Genomic DNA, 24,344 nt, shown 5'->3' on the forward strand with positions numbered 1-24,344 from the left:
ACTACACCAATGCCTCCGTGGCTTTCAAATTCATTTCACAGGTTTCCAAAAAACAGATGCTGATACCCGATAAGTGGCAGCACCTGGCTTCAAAACATGTCACCAGTTCATCAGCCTCCGATGTCTCGAGTAACATCTCAGCTTGGTGGAGAAATGTTACCCTAACCAGCTAACGGATTTCTGTGTGGGGAAATAAAGCTCCTCTTACATACTTGTTGACATACTGATTCACACCTTTGAGTTGTTCCCAGAGCTGTTTAAGCACACGGAGCCCAAGTGAGCGCAATGATCCTGTTTCAAACATTTGGTGCCCTGGCTTCCCATTGCATCCCAGAAGTTACCTGTTTGTCACAAGCTGCTTTACACGGCTCTATAGCACAGCTGAGATTCTTTGAAATATTGTTTTTATTAAAACAAAAGCAATCATTTGTATGTGTGTTGATTTTGATCATCAGAGGGCACAGACATGACTGCATAGGTAACAGAAGGAAATGAACCACATGAACTGCTTTCTTCATCATTGTAGGGCTCTGAATTTCAGTATTTCAACCTGCTGACATGATGAAGGTAAGACATTGATACAGCGCACATACTGAAAAATTTTTACACAATACCCATTTAAAAAAAAAAAAAACACTTATCCAACTAGTTAGACCAGACTTCTGTTTTCCACAAGACCTCTTACCTTGCTGTAAGACAGAATCACCCAGGGAAAAAAATTGGACCCTAGACTAACAAGGCTTTCAGGAATCTAATTACAGAATGGCAAAAATGCTGAATAGAGGCACATTAAATAACATGGCTGTCATTCTATGGCAATGCATGATATATACCTAAAAGCCACTCGTGGCCAATAAAGTCAACAGGAGTATTTGCATCAGCTTACAAGAGCATAAAGGAAAGGAAAACAGTGTTTCTTGCACTGTAGTGCCAGGCAAATGGAGCCATGGTGACCACAAAGCACAGCTAGACTGCAATAAGACGATCCATAAAGCCAGGTCTTGGCACAAGGAATTGCTAAGGGCAGCAGAGTGGGACAGAAAGAAAGTTGGTGAAAGCCCTGCTGCCAGTTTTGCCCCCACGGTCACTCTGGGAAGCCACCCCAGTGCTGTGGCAGGTTGGGAGAGGGCTGAACCGAGGGGAGGCAGCTACAGGTGGGGACCCAGGGACAGCTGTCCCCATGCCTTGGTGATGGCAAGGGCAGTGAGCTCTGTCTCTGCCCCAATGCCCTCTCTCTCCCCTACCTGTGATAGGGCTTCGGACAGCAAAATGTATTTCTGCCTTCTCCCCTGAAGCCTTGAGCCAGCTACTACTGCTTCTACCTAAAATATGGGTTGCTGTCTTCCAACCATGTCTATTTCCTATACTATTTTAATCCTTTGATTAGTCTCTCTGAGGCCTCAATTCACTCTGATGAAGATCAGTGGAAATTCATTCTCGGTTTCTGGGTGCCTTGCCGGTGTTACACTGACAAATGCACATCAGTGGGTAATTAGCTTCTCAGTCAGTAGATAGGCTGTGCCCATCAATTTCTGTGAATAAAATGCACTAAATCTATGCAGTAAATCTACCCTTAGAGGCAGGACAATTGTAAAGCACTGAGCACCAATAAACACCAATCAAAACCTAAAGAACCCAGTACTGCCAGACACTGCTGCCAGCATTATTACTGACCAGAGTGGACAATTCCTTTAAAGAGTGTAAGTAATTTATATAGCACCCCCAGACAGAGTACATCAGACCAGATGAACCCTAAACTGGCAACAGCATTGTCTAATTGGATTTCCCATTTTAGTTGCTGCCAGTTTTATCGCATGCTTATGTCACTGAGATACTAAGGCTGAAAGGTCACATCATATCTTAGAAGGTAACCGTCATTGTAAACATACAGTTTCTGATCTGTGGGGTTATAATCAATGCTCTGGATTGTATCTAACTTTTTATCCATAATGACACTTATTCTCCCTTCTTGGCCAGTACTCGTGTCATACATGTAGAAGATTTCCTCTTTCCTAGTGTTCATTGGCCTTGTGGCATACAGAACACCACATAACATGAAAGCGTTGGAAACAGATGGCTTGTACTGTCTTGTCTGCCAAGTATTTAGCACATCAAGTGTGGTCTCATTGAGTTTGCTAATCACAATGTTGCCCATGCTATTTTCTGTTGAATATATTACCCATAACCCACTTTCATCCACAGCAAAATCTATGTCTTGCCATGATACACCTGCATAAGAGAAACGGTTACCAGTAACAGCATTTGGAAGCTCCTTTCTCAAAACCATGGTGTTTGTTTTTAAATTATGCTTCACCATATGTCTTGAACTATAAGCATGATAGTACAAAAAATTATTATAAAGGGCAGCACCACTTCCTTCCCCATATGTTATTCTACTTTCATACATGGGTTTAAACAGCAGCAAATTATCAAAGGAACTATAAATTCTGTAGTATTCCAAGTATCTCCCATCTGTGTTCAATGGTGCAACCCAATAGACTTCCTTCTCTGGATCAGAGGGAGAGTAATCTCTACCCCAGGAACCATATTTGTAGGAAAATCCTCTCCAGTTCAGCTTTACAATATAGGGCTGGCTAACATTCAGCAGTCCACGGTGAATGCAGCTACCTGCAATTAAAGAGAAAAAAAAAAAAAAAACAAACAGGTTTTCCAAATGTCATCATTAGGAGAGAGGTTTTGCATACTGTAGCCTCTAGAGCATGCTTACTAGGGATTAGCTGTGTGGCAAAGCACAGGCATAAATGCAAAGCTTCGTGTGCAAAAGGCTCTTTTTTGGCTGGGGGGGGGGGTGCAGGGTAGAAAAGGTAGGGACATCCATCCTCAGTCAGGATTAATTCACAAGAAAATAAGTGCTCACTGTGCTGTTCCAGACAAGGGACAGATATCTGTTTCTACCCATTTGATGCATGCCAGCCTGATGCACTAGGAAATCCCTTGGAAAATACAATTTCAGAAGCATTTTAGGTTATTTTCTACCTCAGTGGAACTGAGAGTATGGGAGATGGGAAAACAAAGAAAGAGGAGCATCTGATTTCTGTGTATTTCAGTGAGGAGAGGAAGGAAAGAGCAGCAGCAGCAGTAATTCCAGAGTCACATTTCAGATTAGCATTCTGCTGTCAGAATCACAGCTTTACAACAGCGCGTCACAGCCGCATGATGCCTTCCACCTCAGGCCCTCAAAGAAATCTGCAGACAGTAACAATCACAGCCCAGGAAATGTAGACAGATATTACTCCAAGTTTTCATGTGAGGCAACTCTAAAGAGAATATGACTTCAAGCTGAACCAGAACAGCTCCTTTTTCCATATATCAACTATGAAGCCATTTTCAGGACCACGGAAAAATGAATTTAGATACAAGAAATACTTTCCTTTTACTCATGGTGAATGGCAGTGACATTCCCGTTTCCTGATAAATTCTCAATATTGTAAGAAGTCACTGGTGGAAAAAAATCCTCCACTCAGAAATCTCTGTGTGCCTCTGATGAGTCCGAAGCTGCCACTGGCAAAAGCCAGTATGCTTTTTTCCAAGTGTTAACATTAGCTTTTTGTATTACTGCCACAAAAGTGTCCCAGATTTTTCATTGTAAGGATATGTTCACCTGAGATAACGCAGACAGAGATGCCAAGTGACTGGCACCAGCTCACAAGCTTAGTGGTACTCCAATGTTTCCCTGTTCAGTGGGGTGCTTGAACCACTAGACAGCCTTCTTTATTAAAGATGGAGTATAATATGAATAAACCCAAGTCTCACATGTCAATTAATGGGTAAATTAACAGCCATAACAGTTTGATGTTAATAATACCTCAGCACAGGAACTCCATGCACCACCAACTATGGCATCAATGATCAAAGTCAAACTTAGCTTTTGAGGTTTTAATACTTTGCATGGGTACCATGTCACAATTGCTTACAGACTGTATGAAAAGAAATGGCTGTTCATAAACTCAGTCATATGAAGGGATGTCTAGCATATAAATAACTTATGTCTTAGCACAAAGAAAACAGAGAAATAACCGAGAGAGTATCTACCTTTTGCCCTCAAAGCTGGCCATCCCTAAGCAAGGCCAGACAATACCTACACAGCTCAACTGAAAACTCCTAAAGCCACTGACAGAAAAAGCCCAGGAGGTATCTTGTCCTCAAAGACAAGATACAGCCTGCCCAGAGAGGTTGTGGAGTCTCCCACACTGGAGACATTCAAAACCTGCCTGGATGCCATCCTGTGCAACCTGCTTAAGTGACCCTGCTATGGCAGGGGGGTTGGACTAGATGGTCTCCGGAGGTCCCTTCCAACCCCTACCATTCTGTGATTCTGCGATTCTGTGATTCTGTGATTCCATGACATCCTAGTCTATCCCACAGATAGAAGGAAATGCAGAGACAGGCTAATTTGTAGTACTCTACTTTGAAAAAGACTGGGAAACAAGATATTTGGTGAAAAATGAGCTGTTGCAAACGCAGAGAAATCTGCTTCACCAAGGGGGAAGGTGCTCTGCCTCTGTGACAAGGAAACCTGTCCCCTGAATGTTAGAAATGTCCAAGCAAGAGGGCAACGTTTGTGCCAATGTGTAAAGTTGATTTGGGCACTGAAGGTCTCCTGGTCTCCTCCTTTCTCAAAATGTAGTATTTCTCTCATTCCACTGCATAACACCTTCACCCTTCACAGTTTTGTGCTGTCTTGCGCTAGTGACTTGAGGGACGTGGTTCACCTGCAGCCTCCTCTCAACATTTTTGAGGAAGGTGGGGAGAAACTTTATATTAAACATAAACCACTATGCTGAGCTAAATCCCTGTTTCCCCAGGCCATGTTGGCAACTTCCTTGGGGTCAGTATTGCCCATGGGAGCAGCTCTGCACCACTGAGTGCCCAGCTTATGGTAGAGAGGATGACACGAGTTGTGAACAACCCCATCTCCTCCTCCAGTCCCTTTTGAGTCCTGGGATTCTGGTGACTGAAACACGGGATGACCCTGGTTGAACGCTGCTTCCCTCCATGCCACTAAGAATCACAGCCAATCAGCATTCCTAGCTCGGAGCAGATGAGCATTTAAGCGTGCACTTAAGTGCTTTACAAAGGATGAGGCCCTGGAGCAGAAACCTCATTTCCAAATATAGCACACAAGGAAGGCACTGCTGTATGGCTGGCCAGGCTGCATCTCTGGAAAGAGCACATAGCATGGCTACTAACATGGCCTCAGCACTTGGCACAGATGCCAACGTTTGGAGGTGCTTGTACCTCAGCTCACGCAAAGGAAGAAAGCTCAGGCAGTGCAAAATGGCTCACAGTCTGCCAACTCCATAAATCAATTCAAACTGTTTTTTTCTTATATCTCTATTATGTATTGTTACCTCCGGCATGAGGGCTTCTTTCAAGCTGGTGACATATTGAATATATTACTGTGCCTAAATCACAATAAACTTAACTCAGAATTAAATGGCTATTAAATGCTCTAAAATTCTTGATTTGTTTAGAAAAATATGGCACCGAAGCTTGCAGGTAGTGAAGCACTGCTAAGCTCATCTATATGCGACCTCAAATAATTTTTCATGTCATTAAGCAGAACACAATTTCAGATTTATTTTAATAATTCATACATTGTTTCATAAATAAAAAACAAACGTGTGTTCAGCAGAGAGACCTTTTTTTACAAAAGAAATAATAAATTATTATTTCTTCCCTTAAAGAGATCTCTCTGCTGAACACTTGTTTGGTTTTTATTTATGAAACAATGAATTATTAAAATAAAGTTAGAAGCGTGTTCTGTTTTAATGACATCAAAAATTGTCTGAGGTTTCTATAGAGTATGTGCTTGATTTTGATTTCCTTGAAAACTCTCCCAGAATTATTATATTTTTACCAAAAAAAAACTCTGTGGTAGTCAGGGGGTGATCTGTCTTCTGCACAGGTTCAGAAGAATTCATTGTTGTTTATTTAATCTAAACTTGCCTCCCTGTCTGGATCTTGTGGGGAAAAAAATGCACAAAGGAAACAAAGTGTCATGTAATTTTGTAAATATTAGAAGGTACTTGAAATAAATCCATATGCATTACTCAGACTTTCAAGTTTTTAACTCCTTTCTCCACTGTTTTGGGCCACTGATAAATGTTGTCCTGGTATTTTTACCTTGCTTTGTTTCACGCTTATGTAGTAAATAGGCGAGAGGAGGACTAACATAGGTACATACATACGTACTACTTCTTCTCGCTACATAAAGAACCAGTATCTCAGCTCCGTTGTTTACTAATCCTTCTGATTCATAAGAAAAGGAGCTGGCACTTAGTTGTCAGGACTGGAGGGAGCCCGACTTGCTTGGCTGATGGGCTGTGGAACTGACCATGAAACGCATCCCGCTGGGTCTTGCTTCACCCACTTCACTGTGAAGTACTCTTAGAGCATACCAGCTTCTCACTCCAACAACACAAGTGCCAAAAAAACTCTAGCAGCCTCCCCCCCAGCAAGCAGCTGCATCTGATCACAGAAGAGAAGGGACCACACAAGGTGGGACCAACGTTTAAAGGAACTCCCATGAGGGTCACAAAGACCAGGAGCAGGCTGGTGCTACAATTCTTACTCTGGTGCTCCCAAGCGCTGGATGTGCATCCTCCTCTCCCATCAGATGAATAACCGGCTTTACTATGCCTTGAGACATAGGAGACAGAGGTGCTCAGGGAATGGCTCATCTTTGCTCCTAGTGTCTCACTGACATAGGAAGACCCATACAGACACCTCAGTATTCACCAGTATCACGGGGCACAGACACAGGGTGACAGCTGCATCAGAGAAGACTTACGTTGTCAGCATCTAACAGGGGATTAGGTGGAGGGCTGGAGTTCATCTGATCTACCTTCAGGCAACTAAAAATTGAGATGCCTCAGCTAAGGTCCCTCCATTGCCAATGGAGAAATGCATGTCTCCGGGGGCAGTTTGGGCAGTCTTGGAGAGGAGGCACTGGCCAGCTCTTTTCAGGTGCCTGTAGGCATGTCTCTCTCTTTGTGTGTGGACATATTCATTTCCAAACACAACCCAAATCACTGAAAAAACACAGACATCTCAGGTACATAAGAGGTAAAATATAAGGTAAAAGTGAAATCACTATAAGACTCCAATAGGATTGTCTGAGTTTCAGCATTAGGCTACACCAGGTCTTCCTCCTGCTGAGACCTATTCACCAGTAACTTGAAATCCTTAATTTCTAAGTATATAAAAGCCAGAAAAATCAGCTTTGCTCTTTTTTTGCTTTCCTTCTTTTTTTGCCTTTGAGAGTTTCATCTGACTCACTTCTCCCTGCTGCCTCTCAGATCATTTCAGTGAGACGTGACAAAGAATTTGCTGCAGAGTCCTCAAAGAACCATCCTGGGGTCTTTTCTTTCTATACCTTCCCTGATGCAGCCAGATGAGATCAGCGCAAAAGAAGAACAAGTGGATAAATATTTCTTCCCACTGGAGTGGTGAAGAGAAAGCTGCTGCAGGAACTGCTGCAGATAGGAAATTAAGTGATGATGATGAGGGTGATTAACCATATATTTACTGAGCCCCACCTTAGACACTCAGACACCCGCCTCTCCAGTGAGAGAAGGCGGCAAATGGAGACCAGTGATTTCTTTCTGCTATTTCTTTTGAGAACGGGCCTGCTCACTCTGAGAAATACAGCAGCAAAAGCCTTGAGGGACAGAGTCAGAGAGGCTGTATACTACAGCATGGAGAAGCAAGAAGCTTTAATTAAACTTGCCTTTAGACTCATGGTCTTAGACAGCTTGGGGATTAGCCAAGCTCTCTCTAGTTCATGTTGCCTACCCAAAATATGCAGGATAGAGGATGAAGGGGGAAAGAAAACGCAATCTGAAAACAGGACAAAGAGTCAGTTTAATACAAACATTATAAATATAATATGAACTAAAAGCAGGGCAAGGCCAAATGGCTTGGCAGGAATTCAAGGCATTCAAGCTTGCAGAGAAAACGTATGGAAATTGTGTTCAAATGCGTAAATGAGTGCTAGAGAGCTTCAGAGGCCTAGGTGTGAGCATCCATGCAAAGCCTTCAAAATGACCGTCTAGAAAATGCAGCTTTCTCACATACTTACTCCATCTCCCCAGGCAATAACATCTCACTACTACTACTTGTTTTCATATACAGTCTGCAGGACGTGTAATTGTTCTACAAAGTTCTCTGCCCAGAGAATATTTGCTCCCTGCCAGGCACACAAAGTCAAGATACATCTGTCCTGCGTGGATTAGCAGAGATCTGAGCCTACACAACACCTGGGTTATCTGTATAGCTGGCATCTCCCAACAGGTAGGAAATTTGCCAGCCCTCCACAGTTGCTCAGCCAATAGCCCTTTGTGCCAGCCTCAGAGACCACCCTCACCCTAAAGGTGGCCATGACAATAAGCCCACACACATCCTCCAACCCCTCCAGGGTTCCGGTTCCTGTGGGCAGGATATAAACTCACAGACAACACCAGAGGATGTCCTCAGCTGATGTCAGTGGTGGCAATTCTCTGGAAGTCAGTGGAGCTATCATTCATATCACCTGGGGTTTTAGCCTTCTAGGTTATTTTCTGCTACATGGTTCCCACACAATGCTGTGACATGCAAAGGCACCTGAGCTAGCTGGCACACCAGTTAGGAATAAGGCAGCGCTCAAGCAATACCACCTGGGTCCCAGATAAACCCTATCCACCTCCCCATCGTGCCCTAAGAAGCAATGTTAGATAATTCTATTACGGTCACAATCCTATGCAGTCACATTTACCCATCCCAGAGCCATCATCCTGCTCTGGGCATGACTTGCCTATCCCTGCATGGAGCTGCACTGTGAAGCACAGACCTCCCTTTCCCGCTCTGAAGGCTCCTACATTCCACAGACGCTCACGCCAACCACCCAGGCATAAAAGCAGCACCTTCCTCCATCATTCATGGAAGGACACAGTATTCTTGTTTCACTACTTTCTTACTGAAACAAAGGCTTGCTGTAGGCTTGAAGAGAAAGAGGCTGTTTCTTTCCACACACCGTCACCCTCAATAAATCAATGAGATGCCCTTCAAATACTTTTACAACATTGCTTGCATTTTTTTTTTCATTGAAGCATTTTAAGCCCTTCCTCAAGGAGCAGAGAAGGGCCTTGAGATTTTGCAATGTAGGTTTTCATCTCAGCTTTCTCTCCTGCCTGATCCCCCAGACAAGGTGTTACTTGTGCATCCTGTCAGAGAAGTGCAGCAGCTGCCCGCACTGCCATGAAGCCCTAAGGAGATCACAATAAGAAAGGCTGCTGACCCTAAGGGAGGCTTGTATTTCTGCCTCTCACCTTTCCAACAAGATGTTTGAAATAGCTGACCCCAAGGTGATGAGAGGTAACTGCTGGTAGGTGCAAATCTGTGCTCCTTGCAAGCAGGACACCACTCCTCCTTTGTTATGGGCTCCTCTAGCTGATTGCTAACCAGCTTATGTGAAAAAGCAGGATCCTTCCCCCGGGTATTGTATACAACAGCGCACTTTCTTACAATACTCTGTCAAAAGGAACCCCCTGTGTACAAAACACTAGGGGATCAACACAGTTTGATAAATCCTCCTTTCTGTGAGCAAGTGGGATGCTTGACCTGGCATACCTAAACTGCTGTTTCCTAAACGGTTTGCTCCAGTGTATCATATCTGACTCTCAAAATTTCTCAGACTACGATTCAATTGCAACGGGATTTTTCAAACTGAACACACCGTCAAGACAAAAATTATTCTAGTTGTAAAGTAATTACTGCATGCCCTGTGACTGTTGCTACTTTTTTATGAACTGCACTCTGGGAACCACTGATCCAAGCCCCAGAATATAACCTTTCCTAGTACAGAAAGTGGTAAAATCCTAGTTCCGTTGAAACCAGTAATAAAGCTCCCACTTTTTTCCCTGAGACCAGAATTTCCCCCCAAGGTTCTTGACCTTCTGATTTAGAAGAATCTTTTGTGTGTGAAGCAAAAGTAATCTTTATGCAAATCTACCTTCCAGACCTTGCATACCACAGCTTTAGTACATCAACTGTTGCTCCTACATTTCCCAAGCAGCATTAGAGAAAAATTGCCATGACACAGGTCACTTTCACAGGAACTATTAAAAACCAAAGATGGTCAGAGAAAAAGCATAATTTACCACAGAAAAAAGGTAATTGCTTTGAAGAAAAGAAGGGGGGTAGAGATTCACTTTTCACACTGCAGCTGAGAGGAATATTACAACTTTTTCCAGTTGAAAGCAGCTACTGTGTCTGGAAGAGTTTGTTTCCTGCCCTCATTTTCCTTTTGAACTCATTGATGAAACATTAGGAGCTGTCTTCTCAATTTTTCAAGAGCTAAGAATTATTACTACAATTGTATTTAATATTAACAAATAAATCTTTGCATTTACTGTTCTACCCCTGTATTATGTTGTTTCTTATCTGATATACAAGTGAAATGCTTACCTGGTGGGAAATAAGGGGGTACTGTAGTTTTGTTTGCGCTCTCTTCACACTCTTTCAATCGATTCTGCAGAGACACAATTTGTCGACGAATTGCAAGGACATTGTTTTTGTCCAGTGATTCTAGTTCATTTACCAGTATAGTCAGGTTTGTGATCTAGGGACAAAAAGAAGAGGAAAAGTTTAAAGTTCTGTCAACTTTATTTTACAGATATACATACAGAGGTATGTGACCACAAGGAAATGCTTTAACACTCAGTTGTATACAATAAAGCAAAAATATAGTGTTATAAACAGTATAAAAATATCCAGTAAGTCTTAGGTAAGTACTAGCTATTATATATAAAAACTTCTTATTCCAGCCTTACAAAATTATCTGGAAATTTTATTTGCAAAGATAAATAATGTTCTCAATCACCTACTTGATGATGTAGAGGACAATGGAGAAAATGATATTTCATTTTCCATCTGAAGTAATTATTCTCTCTAGGTGAGTGATTAATTACAATTTTGAAAATATGATTTATACTCTCCTGGGAAGGTGATATTCTTTCCCACTTCTTGATTTCATATTGATTGGGCCACTGCCCTAGCAACCAGAAGCTAATTTTATAATTATCTAAGTTAAAGCATGGAGGCTTTCAAGCATGGGGGTCTAAAAATTAATATTTATTATAATAATTTAATCAACTCATGTGCTTAATACTATGCAAAACTGTTAACTTTCAGGCAGAGAGTTAGCAAAAATAAAGAGGTTCCCATTTGTTTTGGGGTTTCTTTGCTTTTCTATGCTCTATATCAAGAAAAAAGATGTTAATACATTTAAGGTCAAGCTTTCTTTTAATTTATGCTGATGGAATGCAAAACTGGCTGCAGTAGAGACAGGCTACATTTCCTCAACCTAACCATTAAAGAGATAGTAGACTATCTGTATATTTGAACCCTCTGTCGCTTATTAAGACTCCAGCAATACCTCCAAATATATTTGCTCAACGATGACATTGCTCCCAACAAGGCTGGATTTCAGTTGAGTGACCAGTCTCTCTAGGTCACTGATTTCCACTTTCAGTAACTGGAAGTCCAGTTCTGTGTAAGATACACTGCTCTTCTCCATATGCTCCACTTTGATGGTTAGATTAAGGATTTGCTGCTGATACAGTTCAATCATTTTTGAGTACTCTCTAACCTTAAAGAAAAAAAAAAAAGACACAAATTCAAGTCCAGGTTAGCAAATAAAACAAGCCTGTTTGATATCTTTATTAGATATCTGAGTACCCCATGCATAACTTCCATATACTTGACATATATATTCTTCACATAAACCACACAAATTAAATTCTCATCACATACACAAAAAATGTGAAATTTAACCCTCATTTATTGTTGGCAGTTCCACAAAGTCCCCTCAGGAATGCCTGGGGATAACTGAAGGCAGAATTTTACTCGCAGTCTTCCATTTTTTTAATTCTTTGCCAATATTGTCTTTGTGAGCTAATTTTATCCTCAGTATGCCAAGAACTTACAGTGGTGAAAATTTTATTAGGAAATCTGCAGTGTATTATCTCACAAAAGCAACCCAAGGAGGCTGAAAATGCAATAAAGGATTCCCAAGTTTTTCAACTTCATCTCTTATTAACTCTGAATCCAAATAGGATTTCACCCTGCCTACATTTGAATTGTGCCAAAAGTTGGCAGAACTGGTTTGGGGTTTGTCTTTGGGCAGGTGGGGAATGTTTAAACACAGTGTTAAAAATCAAATCTGGTTTAAATGAAAGTGTAAAATTTATTGCAGGCTTTAGCTAAAGTAATTTACATAGCAGCCTTTTCAGCCTTTGAACCATTAAACAGTTGTCCTCATAAATATATTTTCACACATGTATCTGCTGAGGTAAAGGTCACAGCACAAGCATTGTGATGCAGAATATTAAGAATATTATATGGATTCAGAACATTCATTGGAAAATGTTAGTTCCTTGAAATTTAACACTTTGGGAAACATATATAATTTCTCTCCTATGTGCTTCATAAAATTCATGTCTGTTTTCCCTTAAATCAATATATTTGTATCACAAAAGGTAAGAAGCAGAAATAAATATAATTATTTTGTTACAGCAGTAACTCCATATTTATACTCTCAGATGGTGTTTGTAGTATAAGTCCCTCTCTCTACAGCACTATGATTTCCAGAACTATTACATCTTTGACTGGAAGATTTTTAGCCCGCATCATATGCATACTTGCATTATCTTAACATAAACCGAAAGTCAGTATTTTTCCCCATTGGCGCTGGAATGGCCTCTAAAATCCTGTCATTGCATGACTCCCTGTTCTCCTCTTCAGGCAGCAGCCCCTGGGATTGGGACCCTAATAAACATACTTATCAAAGAATTCCTTTCAATTTTGACTGAACCTCTTGTGTACCAAAGAGGAGGCAAAGGAGCTCACGACACGGAAATTCATGAAGGGCAGAAAGGATCCTTTCACATGATAAGATGATGGTGTGGTTTAAGAAGGAGAACCATGACTGAGAAGACCCTCTTATCAAAAGTATAATTTTCAATAGTGGCGCAACTACACTATAAATCTGAAGAAACCCTTCTGCCTGCACATACATAACATACACCAAAAACAGGCTGCTCAATCCCGCACACTTAAATCCAGGTTTGAAACAGACCTTCTGTTCTAAATGTGTGCAGCCAGACTCTGAGCTGCTCTGATATAAACTGGCGTGTCTCTATAAGCTGCAGCAGAAGCACCCTGACTCATAACACTGGATGCTCTAGATCTTCCAGGTCAAGCCTGAGTAACTTCAAGCTTAGGAATAACTAGGCTATTTATTGCAATTAAGAATAAAAAAATAATAGCATATAAAGACTTAGACCTAGCTCCTTGTATCTGGCTGACAAAAACAAAACAAAACAAAACAAAACAGCTACGATCCCTTGTCCTATCTGACATGATCATCTGTTCAGGAGAGAACAGAAGGAAGAAATGGACTATGTTCTTGGAAAGGCCAGATACAGTTGGACTTCACACTTTCACTGATCACCAAAATCAGTTTGGAGTTGAAAGGTATCCTCAAAAAAGTCTTCTGAAAAAATTCTTCAAAGGCCAGTGTTTAAACTGCGTGCCTAGAGTTTGCACAACAAAAAAGCAAACATATACGATTACAACCTGAGAAATACAAAGCAAGACCATGTCTGAACAAAACTGCACTACTGTGTGAAACTATATATCATAGAGGTATTTGGAAATCTATCTAGGTATTAATAAACTTTCTCACAGTAGTACTAACACTAACCCTAATACTACTACTAATAATAATGCTGCAGTATAGACCAAATCTACAAACCACTGAAATGAACAGACTGCTGGAATTAGTGATGGCTACTCATTAGTGAGAAACCTGTGAATTTGGAGTTTTCTCCAGGGTCCTGAGAGTCTGGTCAAAATGCTGAGGGCTGGAACAAGGGATACATTGTTATTTCAGCCCTGATTGCAGAGTGCTGCAGGGCACAGACCTGAAGTTCTCTTCCCACATCAGAGAGTTTTCACTCAGTCGACCATCTAGGTCATTTAAGGACATGTCAACACCATCCAGTGGAATATAGCTGAGAGATATCCATACAAGTTGAGCCTGAACTAGCCCCAGCAGTCTACAGTGCTCTATACAGCCACGCCAGCGTCGCAATGAACTCAAGCTAATAGCTCCCCTGGCGAATTATTGGACAAATATAATTTTCTCAGCAGTATTGCTCTAACAGGTCTACACCGCTTTTGCAGACAAATCCAGCACATATGTCAAGCATTGCAATGCCCTGTCTGGACATTCCCACCTGCTCAGATCTGGCTCAGGAGTTTCTGTAGTTTAGAAATATCAGTTAAAAAAGGAACGTGATGTTACTCTGTTGCTTGGCAGATAGATTTAAGCAGCTTGTAATCCCTGGGTCTTCTACTGTAGCTACCTGCTAGGGACTGACTGTGGTCTCTTGACAGACTGGCACAGAAATTCTGTGCATATCCCATATTTAGGCATACAGAACAATAACTGGTACTGATTGCTGCCACATTTGTCATAAAAGCCTAAAGTAGGGTATGATGAGTGCATAGGGCCTGTATTAGCTCTTTATAGGAAGAGAATGGAGCCATGTGAGGCATATGTAGGAAAAATATTCCTCAGTTTCAGTTTTTCCTCCTTTCCAAGCATTGTCAGCCTCATGAAATGAAAAGGGCAGGAAAAAATCTGCAACGTTTATTTACTGTGTCATTTACCTGCAATTGGTATTTATCAACACAGGTTTTGCAGCATGCAAACAGACACTTCTCCAGCATGCATTTGGAGAGTACAGAAGGGGGAACAAAGGTGCAAGATGATGATGTAAAAGAAAAAAAAGTGGGAGGACTGAGGAAGAAGAGACAAAACCAGCCACTCTATAAAGCCACTCAGCCCAGGACACTGGCTTCAAGCAGGCCTGACCTCTACAGACCCATAAGAAGCATGGTTGGCAAGCAGTCTGCAAGCTGACCCTGAGAAGAATTCTGCTGCAGGTTAACCTATCTTGAAAACAGCTGTTCCTGGTGGAGGGCAGGCATGCTTTTTTCTCCAGTTTTTGTTACGTGAGGATGTTGTGTGAGCCAAGTTCTGAAAGGCACTTTCTCTCCTTGGGATGAAGTGCTAATCCTTCCCTGTTACAGAGGTGTCCTCTATCCTTTCTTATTAAGAGGAGCAGCCAATTCCAGCTTTGCTTTGAAAGGTTAATTTTCTTCTGTAATCATAATTATGCTGGCAAAGGTTGATGTGACAGAGGAAAAATTAGTCTGGTATTTTCAGCCTACGGTTTGTACTCATTTGGCACATGAGAGCATCTCTTTATCTGTGAGCTTCCTTGCCTGCTGATTCTATAAAAGGACCCCCTTGCTTTTTGAATTAGCCTACAATCAGGCAAAAGGTTAACGATTCAATCAGGTTGTTTATCTGGGACTTCTAGCACATGGAAAGCATCCTTAAGAGGGTCCAATCCTGCAGCTCTTACCCAGGAAAAACTCCCATGAGTTTCAAAGGGTGCTTTAGGAGAGCAAAAAAAGCATGGGTTCTCAGAGTCAAAAAAGCATGCACTCGGTAGAAATTCCCACCCCTGTGGTGAGACTAGGTTATGTTTGAGCATAATTCTCCAGGATTTTCCTCAGGATCATTTCTAGTAATGATCAATAATGAGAACTGGGCTTTCCTCCATTTCATTATTTCCTTCTTTCTATGAGTATTATCAAGACTAAATTAGTGTACAGGACTGTATAAGGAGGTTTTTTTCCACAAGTGGAAAGGTGAAGAATTTTTATGCATGGAGATTCATGCATCACAACATCTGAGATTACTTAAGTTCAGATAACAATAAGGCAATGCTTGACAGCTTTCTTCTTTCTACAGAAGAACAATGTCATAACTGAAAAATCTTACATACGGGTTTACACCAAAATGCATTTCTGACCCAAAGTATCACTTTGTCTGGATCACACCAAAGTATATGTCATACTTTATCTAACTAGATGCATTGTAACACTGCTTGGCTGATTGGTCTCGACAGGATGAAATTCAGTGAAGTCTGAGTTAGGTCAAGAATTTTCACTGTCAGCAGCAAGAATTGAAAGCCAAGGTCAGTGCCTACACTGTGGGACATTGCTGGGCACCTAACGATGACGGCACAGGTGCCATCCTAATTTTAGATATCTATAGTAACCTGTGTCTTTATATGAACAAGACATCTGTATTCAACAGAGCGCTGAGGTTGTCCACACAGAGAGGTCAAGCAGCACTTGAGATGCTCTGCAGATCTGCATGGGACTAGCAGGTAACTCGCACATCCTAAAGACAAAACGCACCATTCTGAGGAAAGTACTGGTAAGAGACTGGTTACACCAGGGCAAGTGACTGGGAAAGGGAGTACACAAACACCTGGAAGAATCATGGCAACTTTCTGGCTGGGAATCATGCCTCTGATTCTGTCCCAGTGCAATTGACTTAAAATGCTGGCACTGACCACAGTGGGAACAGTATGGGGACCTGAACTCTCAGTGATTTTCATGGATCATTAACTCTGAGTTACACCTCCATCCTGCAAGGTAACTCCTGTGCTTGGAGGCAGTGGGACTTCTGTCAGCTTGCCCTTCATATCCCCGCTGACAGCTGAATGTGTTTCATTGTTAGCTCCAGTTCTTTCAAAACAAATGATTTGAACTGAAAGATCTTACCACAGGATCCTCCGCTTGTTGTTCTGTTTTTTATGCACAACTTCTTATCTGTTCTTGATTATACCAGAGGAGGGTTATGAATATTTATGGTTAGAATTTATAATTTAATGCTGTGCCTTTTCTGCTGATTAATTCAAGGACACTTCATTTCTTAAGATGCTTGGTTCCTGAAGAAAACACTTTCTGCTGGACACCTAATCTGAATCCTGAATATTTATCCACTATCAAAAGTCAAAGACAGATTTCTGTCTTCACAGGCAGCTTCACCCAGTGCACTGCAGCATGTGTGGGTTTGCTCGAGTTCCTCAAAAAATGGATCTGAATTCATGCAACAAGCAGCCAAAGTAGTGTAAGGTGTGTTTGACTTCAACAACAATGCATAATTCAGCAGTCTCACTGCCACAGCTTCAGATGTTGACAAGGAAGATATCTGATTTTTTTTTATATTTTTTTTAATCTCAGAGAGAAGAAGCGAAGGGACAAATATTCACCTACTTCTTCACTCTGGGCTGTGGTGACCTTTCTCCTCTTTCCCTTCATTTCCCCCTTACAATCTGGCTGGCTTGATACAAATAATAACACATGAAAGAGCAGGAGGCTTGGCTTCCTATAGCTCTGTGTAGTGATCACAAACCAATAAAACTAAGCCAAAAGAGGAAAAACATAACCATTCTTCCAAAAATACCATATGCCTCTAGCTACAAAGGCCTAGAAAAGAGGCCTAAGGATATTCAAATGTGTGACATGCTGCAATGTCAAAGATTTGAGGTTTAATCACCCTTCTCCTTGTTCTTACAGAGCCCTCTTTCCCGCTGTTTGAAAGACATGTCACAGAAAAGCGCTGACTGCTGCACTTTTTCACAGGCAACCATTTTTCAGCAAAGATACAATTGTTATATTTATGAGAAAAGAACACCTTACTTGAGAAAGCTCTAACTCAAATTTCTCCGAGAGCGTTGCGGCTATAATTTCCAATTGCTCGGCCTTCTGCACTGGGAAGGTGGTATCCGGCAAGTACACAGAGCATTGACAAGTTCCCTTGTCATCCACGGAGCCGGACACATTGGCAAAGAGCTGCAATAACAAATAGGTAAGGAAAAAAGTGTTAATATTCTTCTCTGGAATCAGGAGATAATGTCTGACAATAATATGAGCTGTGGCAATCATGAGATCAACAAACTTGTTACTGGACATCTTTCACCTTTTTCTTCCAAGGAATTCAAAATATCTAGCAATTTTTATGACTCAGCCTTGCAAATCTTTCTGAAAATAGTTAAATATTACTGTAAAGATTTTACCACTGGAAAAACAGAAGCATATAATAGTTCTTACTTTCCCAATCTTGTGGACAACGTTCCTAAAGATACTGGAGTAACTTTTCTAGCAGATGCAAAACCACAAAACAGCAGGAAAATAATAACTTAGTAAGGTAGGTCTTATAGTTACTGTTCTGTTAATCTGAATTAATCTGAATCTAGTCATTTCCATCCATAGAGATAAAAGCACCAAAATAGAACTAGTAACAGTGAAAGTTTTGAAAAGAAAAATGCTTCATTTGAAGTTTCTCAGTCAGCCCCAGCAAACAGACATATGCATGTAATTATGCACCACTGAAAGGTGATGAATTAAATATGCAGGCTCAGCCTAAGGTAGAGATACTTATTTTGCTATAAAATATTGCACGCAACACCCACGCATCACAGCATACCCATCCACATGTGTAGGTAGTTTGCAAAGCTATACCACATGCCATTAGCATGAATCACCTTGTCCTGGTAGTCTGCATGCTCAAAGCATCACCATTGGAGCAATGTGTATGGTGTATGGAAAGGTCAGGGCTGACAATTCATGATCTTGCCATATTTTATAGCCAAAGGACATAATTTCCTATAAATGCTGGTCTGAATACTGAGTGTGTTTGGAGCAGTTCTTTTTTGTTTGTACACAAAATGTTTCCTGGTTCATAAACCTATCACAAATTTATTAATAAAGATATTTGATGTTACTTTAAAATATTCTGGCACACACTTCAATGCAGTTGCATACTTTAAAGCTACACACTTGGTCTTTAAATACAATTCTTTGTATAATCCCTCCTACTGCCTTGCAGAAATCCCAGTGTTATTCATGTGTTTTCTCTTTCTCTCTCCCTCTTAAAGATAAACAAGCAAACAACAAAACTATCTACTGAAAAGCTGACATTTCAGCACATCTTCCCTTGCTTTTTCACAGTGATTTCAACTAACTTCCTCACTGCCAAACCAGCCCAGGACATGCAGTGATGGCCAGCAGCAAAGCTGGCCTGATCTGTGAATCCAAGAAGACAACAGCAGTAAGCAGGAATGATCCCAGTTCACACTTCTGGCAACCTATTTACCGCAGCCATAACAAACAGCATGCATCTCATTTTGAAAGAAAGCATGAAAAGATGTTTTATCTGTGTTACTGAAGTACCATGGGCCTTAAAACTTCACTCATAAACAGACCGCTGAAGACATTTAACATGAAAGGAAGCAGAGAAGTATCTCATGGCATTCCAGGATGTCCCAGCACATAACTTTCATTGATTTCCCTGACAGGTAGGTTACCAAAGCACTTCTGAAAATGCCACTGGGAAGACACTGCAAACTATTTCTAAGTTTCCAAGTACTTTTGAAGATACGGCTATTAGTACCTAAATTACTATGAAGAATAGGTTCCTAAGTCACTTAGATGTTTCTCACCTCTGAGTCCTCTGCATACGGGCATGAAATGTTCCTTTTCCACATCCTTTCAATATAAGAAAGGGAGTAGGAGCCGGTAGGTACTTGATTTTCTCAAAACCAGGAAATGCATTCAGCTGCTTAAATGTGGACTTAAAGTTACAGCCTAGCTATTTCAGTGCTTAATTTCCATCTACACTGTAGCCCAGTGGCGTTCAGAGCTCTGAATTAGCTAGTTGCTCTTCCTAAGACGGGGTCCACAGCAATCACACGGTCAAGACAGAGGCCACCTCAGCTGGGCAAGGAGATGGATGAGATTTGGGTCCTGCTACAAAGACTCAGAGAGAGACTCCTGACTCCATTTAACTTTCTAAACCATCTGCTGAAGCCACAGATTTAACTCTCTGTCAGAAGAGGTCCCTCCATACATCCCAGGTGCCACACTGGGCTATCCTGGACAACAAAGACCTGATGTGGAGCTGTCTACCATCTTTGACCTGATCTGGAGCTGTGCTTTGGACAAACCTTGTTCTTGGTACTAGGTTGCAGAGCCATTCAGACCAAGTGTGTCCCATTGAATCTGCTCCAAAGGAAACACGTTATTGAGGAGTCACTGATAGAGAGAGGTAAAGAAACCAAATCCTGAAATCTGCAGACCGTGGACTTGAGCACTGTACTGGAAGGCACAGAAATCAGATTCAGGTCCCTCTATCTGAAAATAGTGGAATAAATGTTGAGCTATGTAGAACAGGAAGAATCAAGATTTTCTCACCCCCAGCACCTACAATTGGGCATTTCTCAGAAGAGAGTTTCAAGGCTCTGCTCTGGTTTCAATGGGAAGACAGAATTGAAAAGAAGTCCCCCCCCCTGCTCTAGGGAGGCTGTAACCACCAAACTGTTTGGTACATTACCATCAAACCCCCATGGCCCCAGCTGTTTCAAGTCTGCAGTGCAGTTCAGTGGTCACAAGGGCAATGCCAGAGCTTTGGATGTGACTTAAGGCGTTGAATGACATGGCATCACCACAGATGATTTTGGGAATTCACTACTGCCTAAAATCCTGGGTACACAATACCTAAATGCCTTTTCCTGGGCAGCCTAAATGATGAACGTGTATCAAGGTTAAATCTCTAAGTGACTGTATGGCATTTAAAAAATGGGACACACGTTCCTAATTTTGTATTTTTCTGGACTTCATTGAAGAACAGTAATGGTCATACCTTTGGGGGAGTGTGCAGGCCACCAGTCGTCTTGCTAGGCTGAGTCAGATATGCAAGGGTGTTATGAGGGATCTAAAAAGCAAAGGAAAGCCTTTTTCAGTGTGAATTCTTGCATATGGCACCGTCCCTTCCCCACCAGCTAGCCTCCATCCTGCAGCTCCAAAGTACTTTGATTTTATTATGGGAGCCATCCCCAGCTTTTCTGATCTGCTGCTGAGGCGACTAACGTTTCCCCAGGCACAGTGTCACTTCATAGACACCTCTTCTTGAAGAAAGGCTCTGTGTCACCAGTTCAAGTCAGGGGACGCTCAGCCTGCCCGGGAGGTGTGAGCTGGGGCTCTGACAGTCAGCCTTGGCAGATTGCGTGGCAGTCTAAAACAACAGTACCGTTGCCCCCCTGCCCTAAATCCAGTGACTACTGTCCTCTGGGCAGGGATGTCTGCTCCTCACCACTCCTCTTGGTGTGGGACTCGCTGCCACTTTCACACCAAGCTGTCAGGCTGCAAGCTGTGGTGGCTGGGCCATGTATCCTTCTCAGCTACTAGCACCACGGAGGGAAGGGAGTGCTGGGGGGAACCACCACACTGCTAAGGATACAGCCAAGTCCACCTTGGGAGTCTTTTATGTCGTAAGGCTATAAACATCCCCTTAAACTTTCATCTGTGGCTGGCGGCTGCCTTCCTGTCACAGCAAGGAGAGCGGCTGTCACCCTGGCACTGTAACGTGTGTCCCTAAAGTTCTGCTTCTTCCCCACACAGTGCGTGGAGCGCAGTGTGTGGCTGTGATGCAGCACACTGGCACCCGTAGTGGGGTCTCACCAAAATCTGTGGCAAACTGGGAACTGCAGCAAGACACCCTCAATGTCAAATGGTGTGACAGATGGAGCAACAAATGGTCTTCACCTGCAATGGCACACCTACCCCTGCGTCTTTCTGCATTTCCCAAATCCCAGCCAGAGCCCCATTCCTGAGCCAGGGAATGGTGGGGAAATCCAAATGGCCGGCAAAGGGCAGGTCTATTAAAGGACACAGCGTAAGCAACCTTTTGTGGAACAGTTTGTCAAATAACCCATTTGAACAAGTATTTGTGTGCTCAGATGATTATACTGGGCGGGGGGGAGCTAGTAGCAATTAACAGTGGTAGGGCAGAGAGCACCACAAATTGTGTAAATTACACAAATTAGGGACTAGCTTAAAGCTAAGCAGACTGAGGAGAAATGTCTCCCATATTAAACTTTCTACCCTCATTTTATCAACATGTATTTACACCTCTATCTCAACTTTTGCAACTTTCTGTTCCTTGAGCAGATAAAAGCACCTTCCTGGGAGACGCTGACTTCACTGTCTGCATCCACAGTGCTCCAAAACTTCAAAAAATATAACTAGGGGCACACAGGATTTTTTTGATTGGTAACTAGACCAGAAAAAATCAGAAAGAGTCATTTGGAACCAAAATGGGGTTTTTTTCCAAATTTTCATGAAAAAATACCGAAAAGCAGTCACTTTGGGTCAAAAAAAAAAAAAAAACAAACCCAAAATATTTTGTTTTATTTGGAAGAGCTTTTAAACTATTTGCAAACTTTTTCTTCTCACAATTTAAGCCCAGTTTTAAATTAAAACATAAAAAAAAAAAAAATAAAAAGAGGCAGTACAAAACCAAAGCAAATCTTTCACTAATGTAATTTTTTACATTTAAAATTTTTCTTCAAAGTTTTCTCTTCTCCCTTCCTTGCCAGATTTGTTGTTGGTTTTGTGGATTTTTTTGTCTGATTGATGGCTTTGACTTGAACTTCTTTCTTGCCCAACCAGATACAGTTTTATGGGGAAGAAAGAGAGCACCCCACAAAAACCACACACCATGGCTTTCATGTCACAGAGTATGTGGCCGCAGAGTATGACAGCAATCATGCAAGTGGGAAAGCCCCCACTTCCCAACTACTTCTACATCAAAGATGTAGATCCTTTCCTGCTATAAGCCCTTGCTAATTAATTAGAAGCTACACAGAGCATTTAATATCCACTCAAATCCTCTCTGGGAGTTGCACTCATCTAACCAAAGGCAGAATTTGACTCTGATTTTAAACCTGTGCCTCACTTTTACATTTATTCCCCAGTCCCTATACATGAGTTGGGGGAAGGATGAAGGAATACTTTAAACTTTCTCCATGCAGAGATCTCAACATTTGCCTAATAATTTTCCAGTAACCTTAAAAGAATTTTCAGCAGTCTAAATTACATGGGAAAACAAGGAGGCACTAAAGCTCAGGTTATGAGACCCCCATCTTACCAGGTCTGTTGTTGCCATTGTTGCAGCCAGAGCAATCACGCTTTGCATGAGGAGCAGCACAGCGACCTGTGTGTGCTTCATCTTCTCAGCCAGCAGATGTGACAGCAAAGGGACAAAGGAGGTCTTATATAGCAGAGTCCGGGGATTTCCCCAACCAAACCTTAAGGAACTTGCATGATATTTTTCTAAGTTTTTGGAGAAGTGATGTCACGAAGTCATATAATAATAGGTGCCAAATTACTAACGTACAAAGAACATATGAGTTACTCACCATCAGAAATTAACTGCATCCAATTTCCTAACAGGAAAGCTTTCCCATATGGTGCAGTATCTAATCTTAACCTTGGTTATGCAGAACATCGGGTGCTTATTTTCTAGAACAGGTAGCTAGACATTTCCTCTTACTGTGACTCAGTCACAAAAATTCTTATAGATTCCTAAGTTATGCAGACAACACAGGTCTGGGTGGTATTTTTTACTTCTTATAGGTACAGAGAAGAGCAGGTTAGGTTAGACTGTTCACACACCAGAAATATCCTCTCCTTTTTTCAAAGGTCAACAGACCTTCGACAATAAGTAAAATGCATCGGGGTCTCTGCAGCTTTTCAGTTCCCTCAATTCTCACATAGCACAGGTGCGGCACAAAAAGATTATCTCCTCCGATTTCCTTCCCAGTATGTCTTGTACATTAACACTGTGTACCCATTAATGCTTGCTCATGCATTAACACTGTGTATCCATCAATGCTTACTCACTTGCCCTCTTTTCACAGAGCTGCATGCCACCCTACTACGATGATTCACTGTCCTGTCTCTACAGCACTGATCCAGAGAGATAAAAAAAGGCCACAGGCAATGTCTGTTGTGGTCCCCACACTCCCCCGCTGTACCACACTACCGTATGACAGGCAGTGAACTGCCTGCAGTTCCCAAGGCATCCAGCCCACCATTAGAACTCCCCACTTCCAACAAGCTACCACCTTGGTGGAGTCAGTTGCAAGCCTCCCCATGGTGCAAGAGAAATTAAAACTTCTCTCCAGAGTTCTGTGGATCACTGGGAAAATGAGCTTGGTGTTTGGGAGGAAGGTTCCGGTCAGGACTAAAGGGATGGCCATGTTGTGCACTTGTACAAGAAGTCAAGAATTCTCTAAACCAAAACATGTCATCTCTTGTCCATTCCTGCGCCTGTATCGTCAGTGAGGCATTTGGTCTTTCCTTCTTCATTTTGTCAGACTTAGTTCTTATACTGGATCAGCAACAAATGGCTACAGTTGTGTGTAAATGGAGTAAATGATTAGGAGACCCTTATTGCCTTCCAGTGTTAGAGGGCAGAGGTAAGGGCAGGAGCAGCAGCACTTCTGAGCAGCAGTACTGCCTCAAATGAAACCCATCTCCTGGGTCAGGAACTCAGGAGGCTTTCTTGTGTT

At 41.9% G+C, this 24,344-nt stretch overlaps 1 protein-coding gene across 1 annotated transcript; it reads right to left on the reverse strand.

The window, feature by feature from the left end:
* Positions 1 to 1,834: 1,834 nt before the first annotated feature.
* OLFM4 (olfactomedin 4) lies at positions 1,835 to 23,698 on the reverse strand (the record flags this gene model as incomplete). The annotated part of the gene is given in 8 exon segments (XM_082494946.1): positions 1,835 to 2,628; positions 10,468 to 10,621; positions 11,438 to 11,645; positions 17,627 to 17,784; positions 20,633 to 20,704; positions 22,919 to 23,102; positions 23,104 to 23,158; positions 23,674 to 23,698. Coding segments are annotated over 8 exon segments (1,650 nt in total).
* Positions 23,699 to 24,344: the final 646 nt, after the last annotated feature.

Source organism: Vanellus vanellus (assembly GCF_965231255.1).
Source record: "Vanellus vanellus genome assembly, chromosome: 1".
In the NCBI taxonomy this organism is placed as follows: domain Eukaryota; kingdom Metazoa; phylum Chordata; class Aves; order Charadriiformes; family Charadriidae; genus Vanellus; species Vanellus vanellus.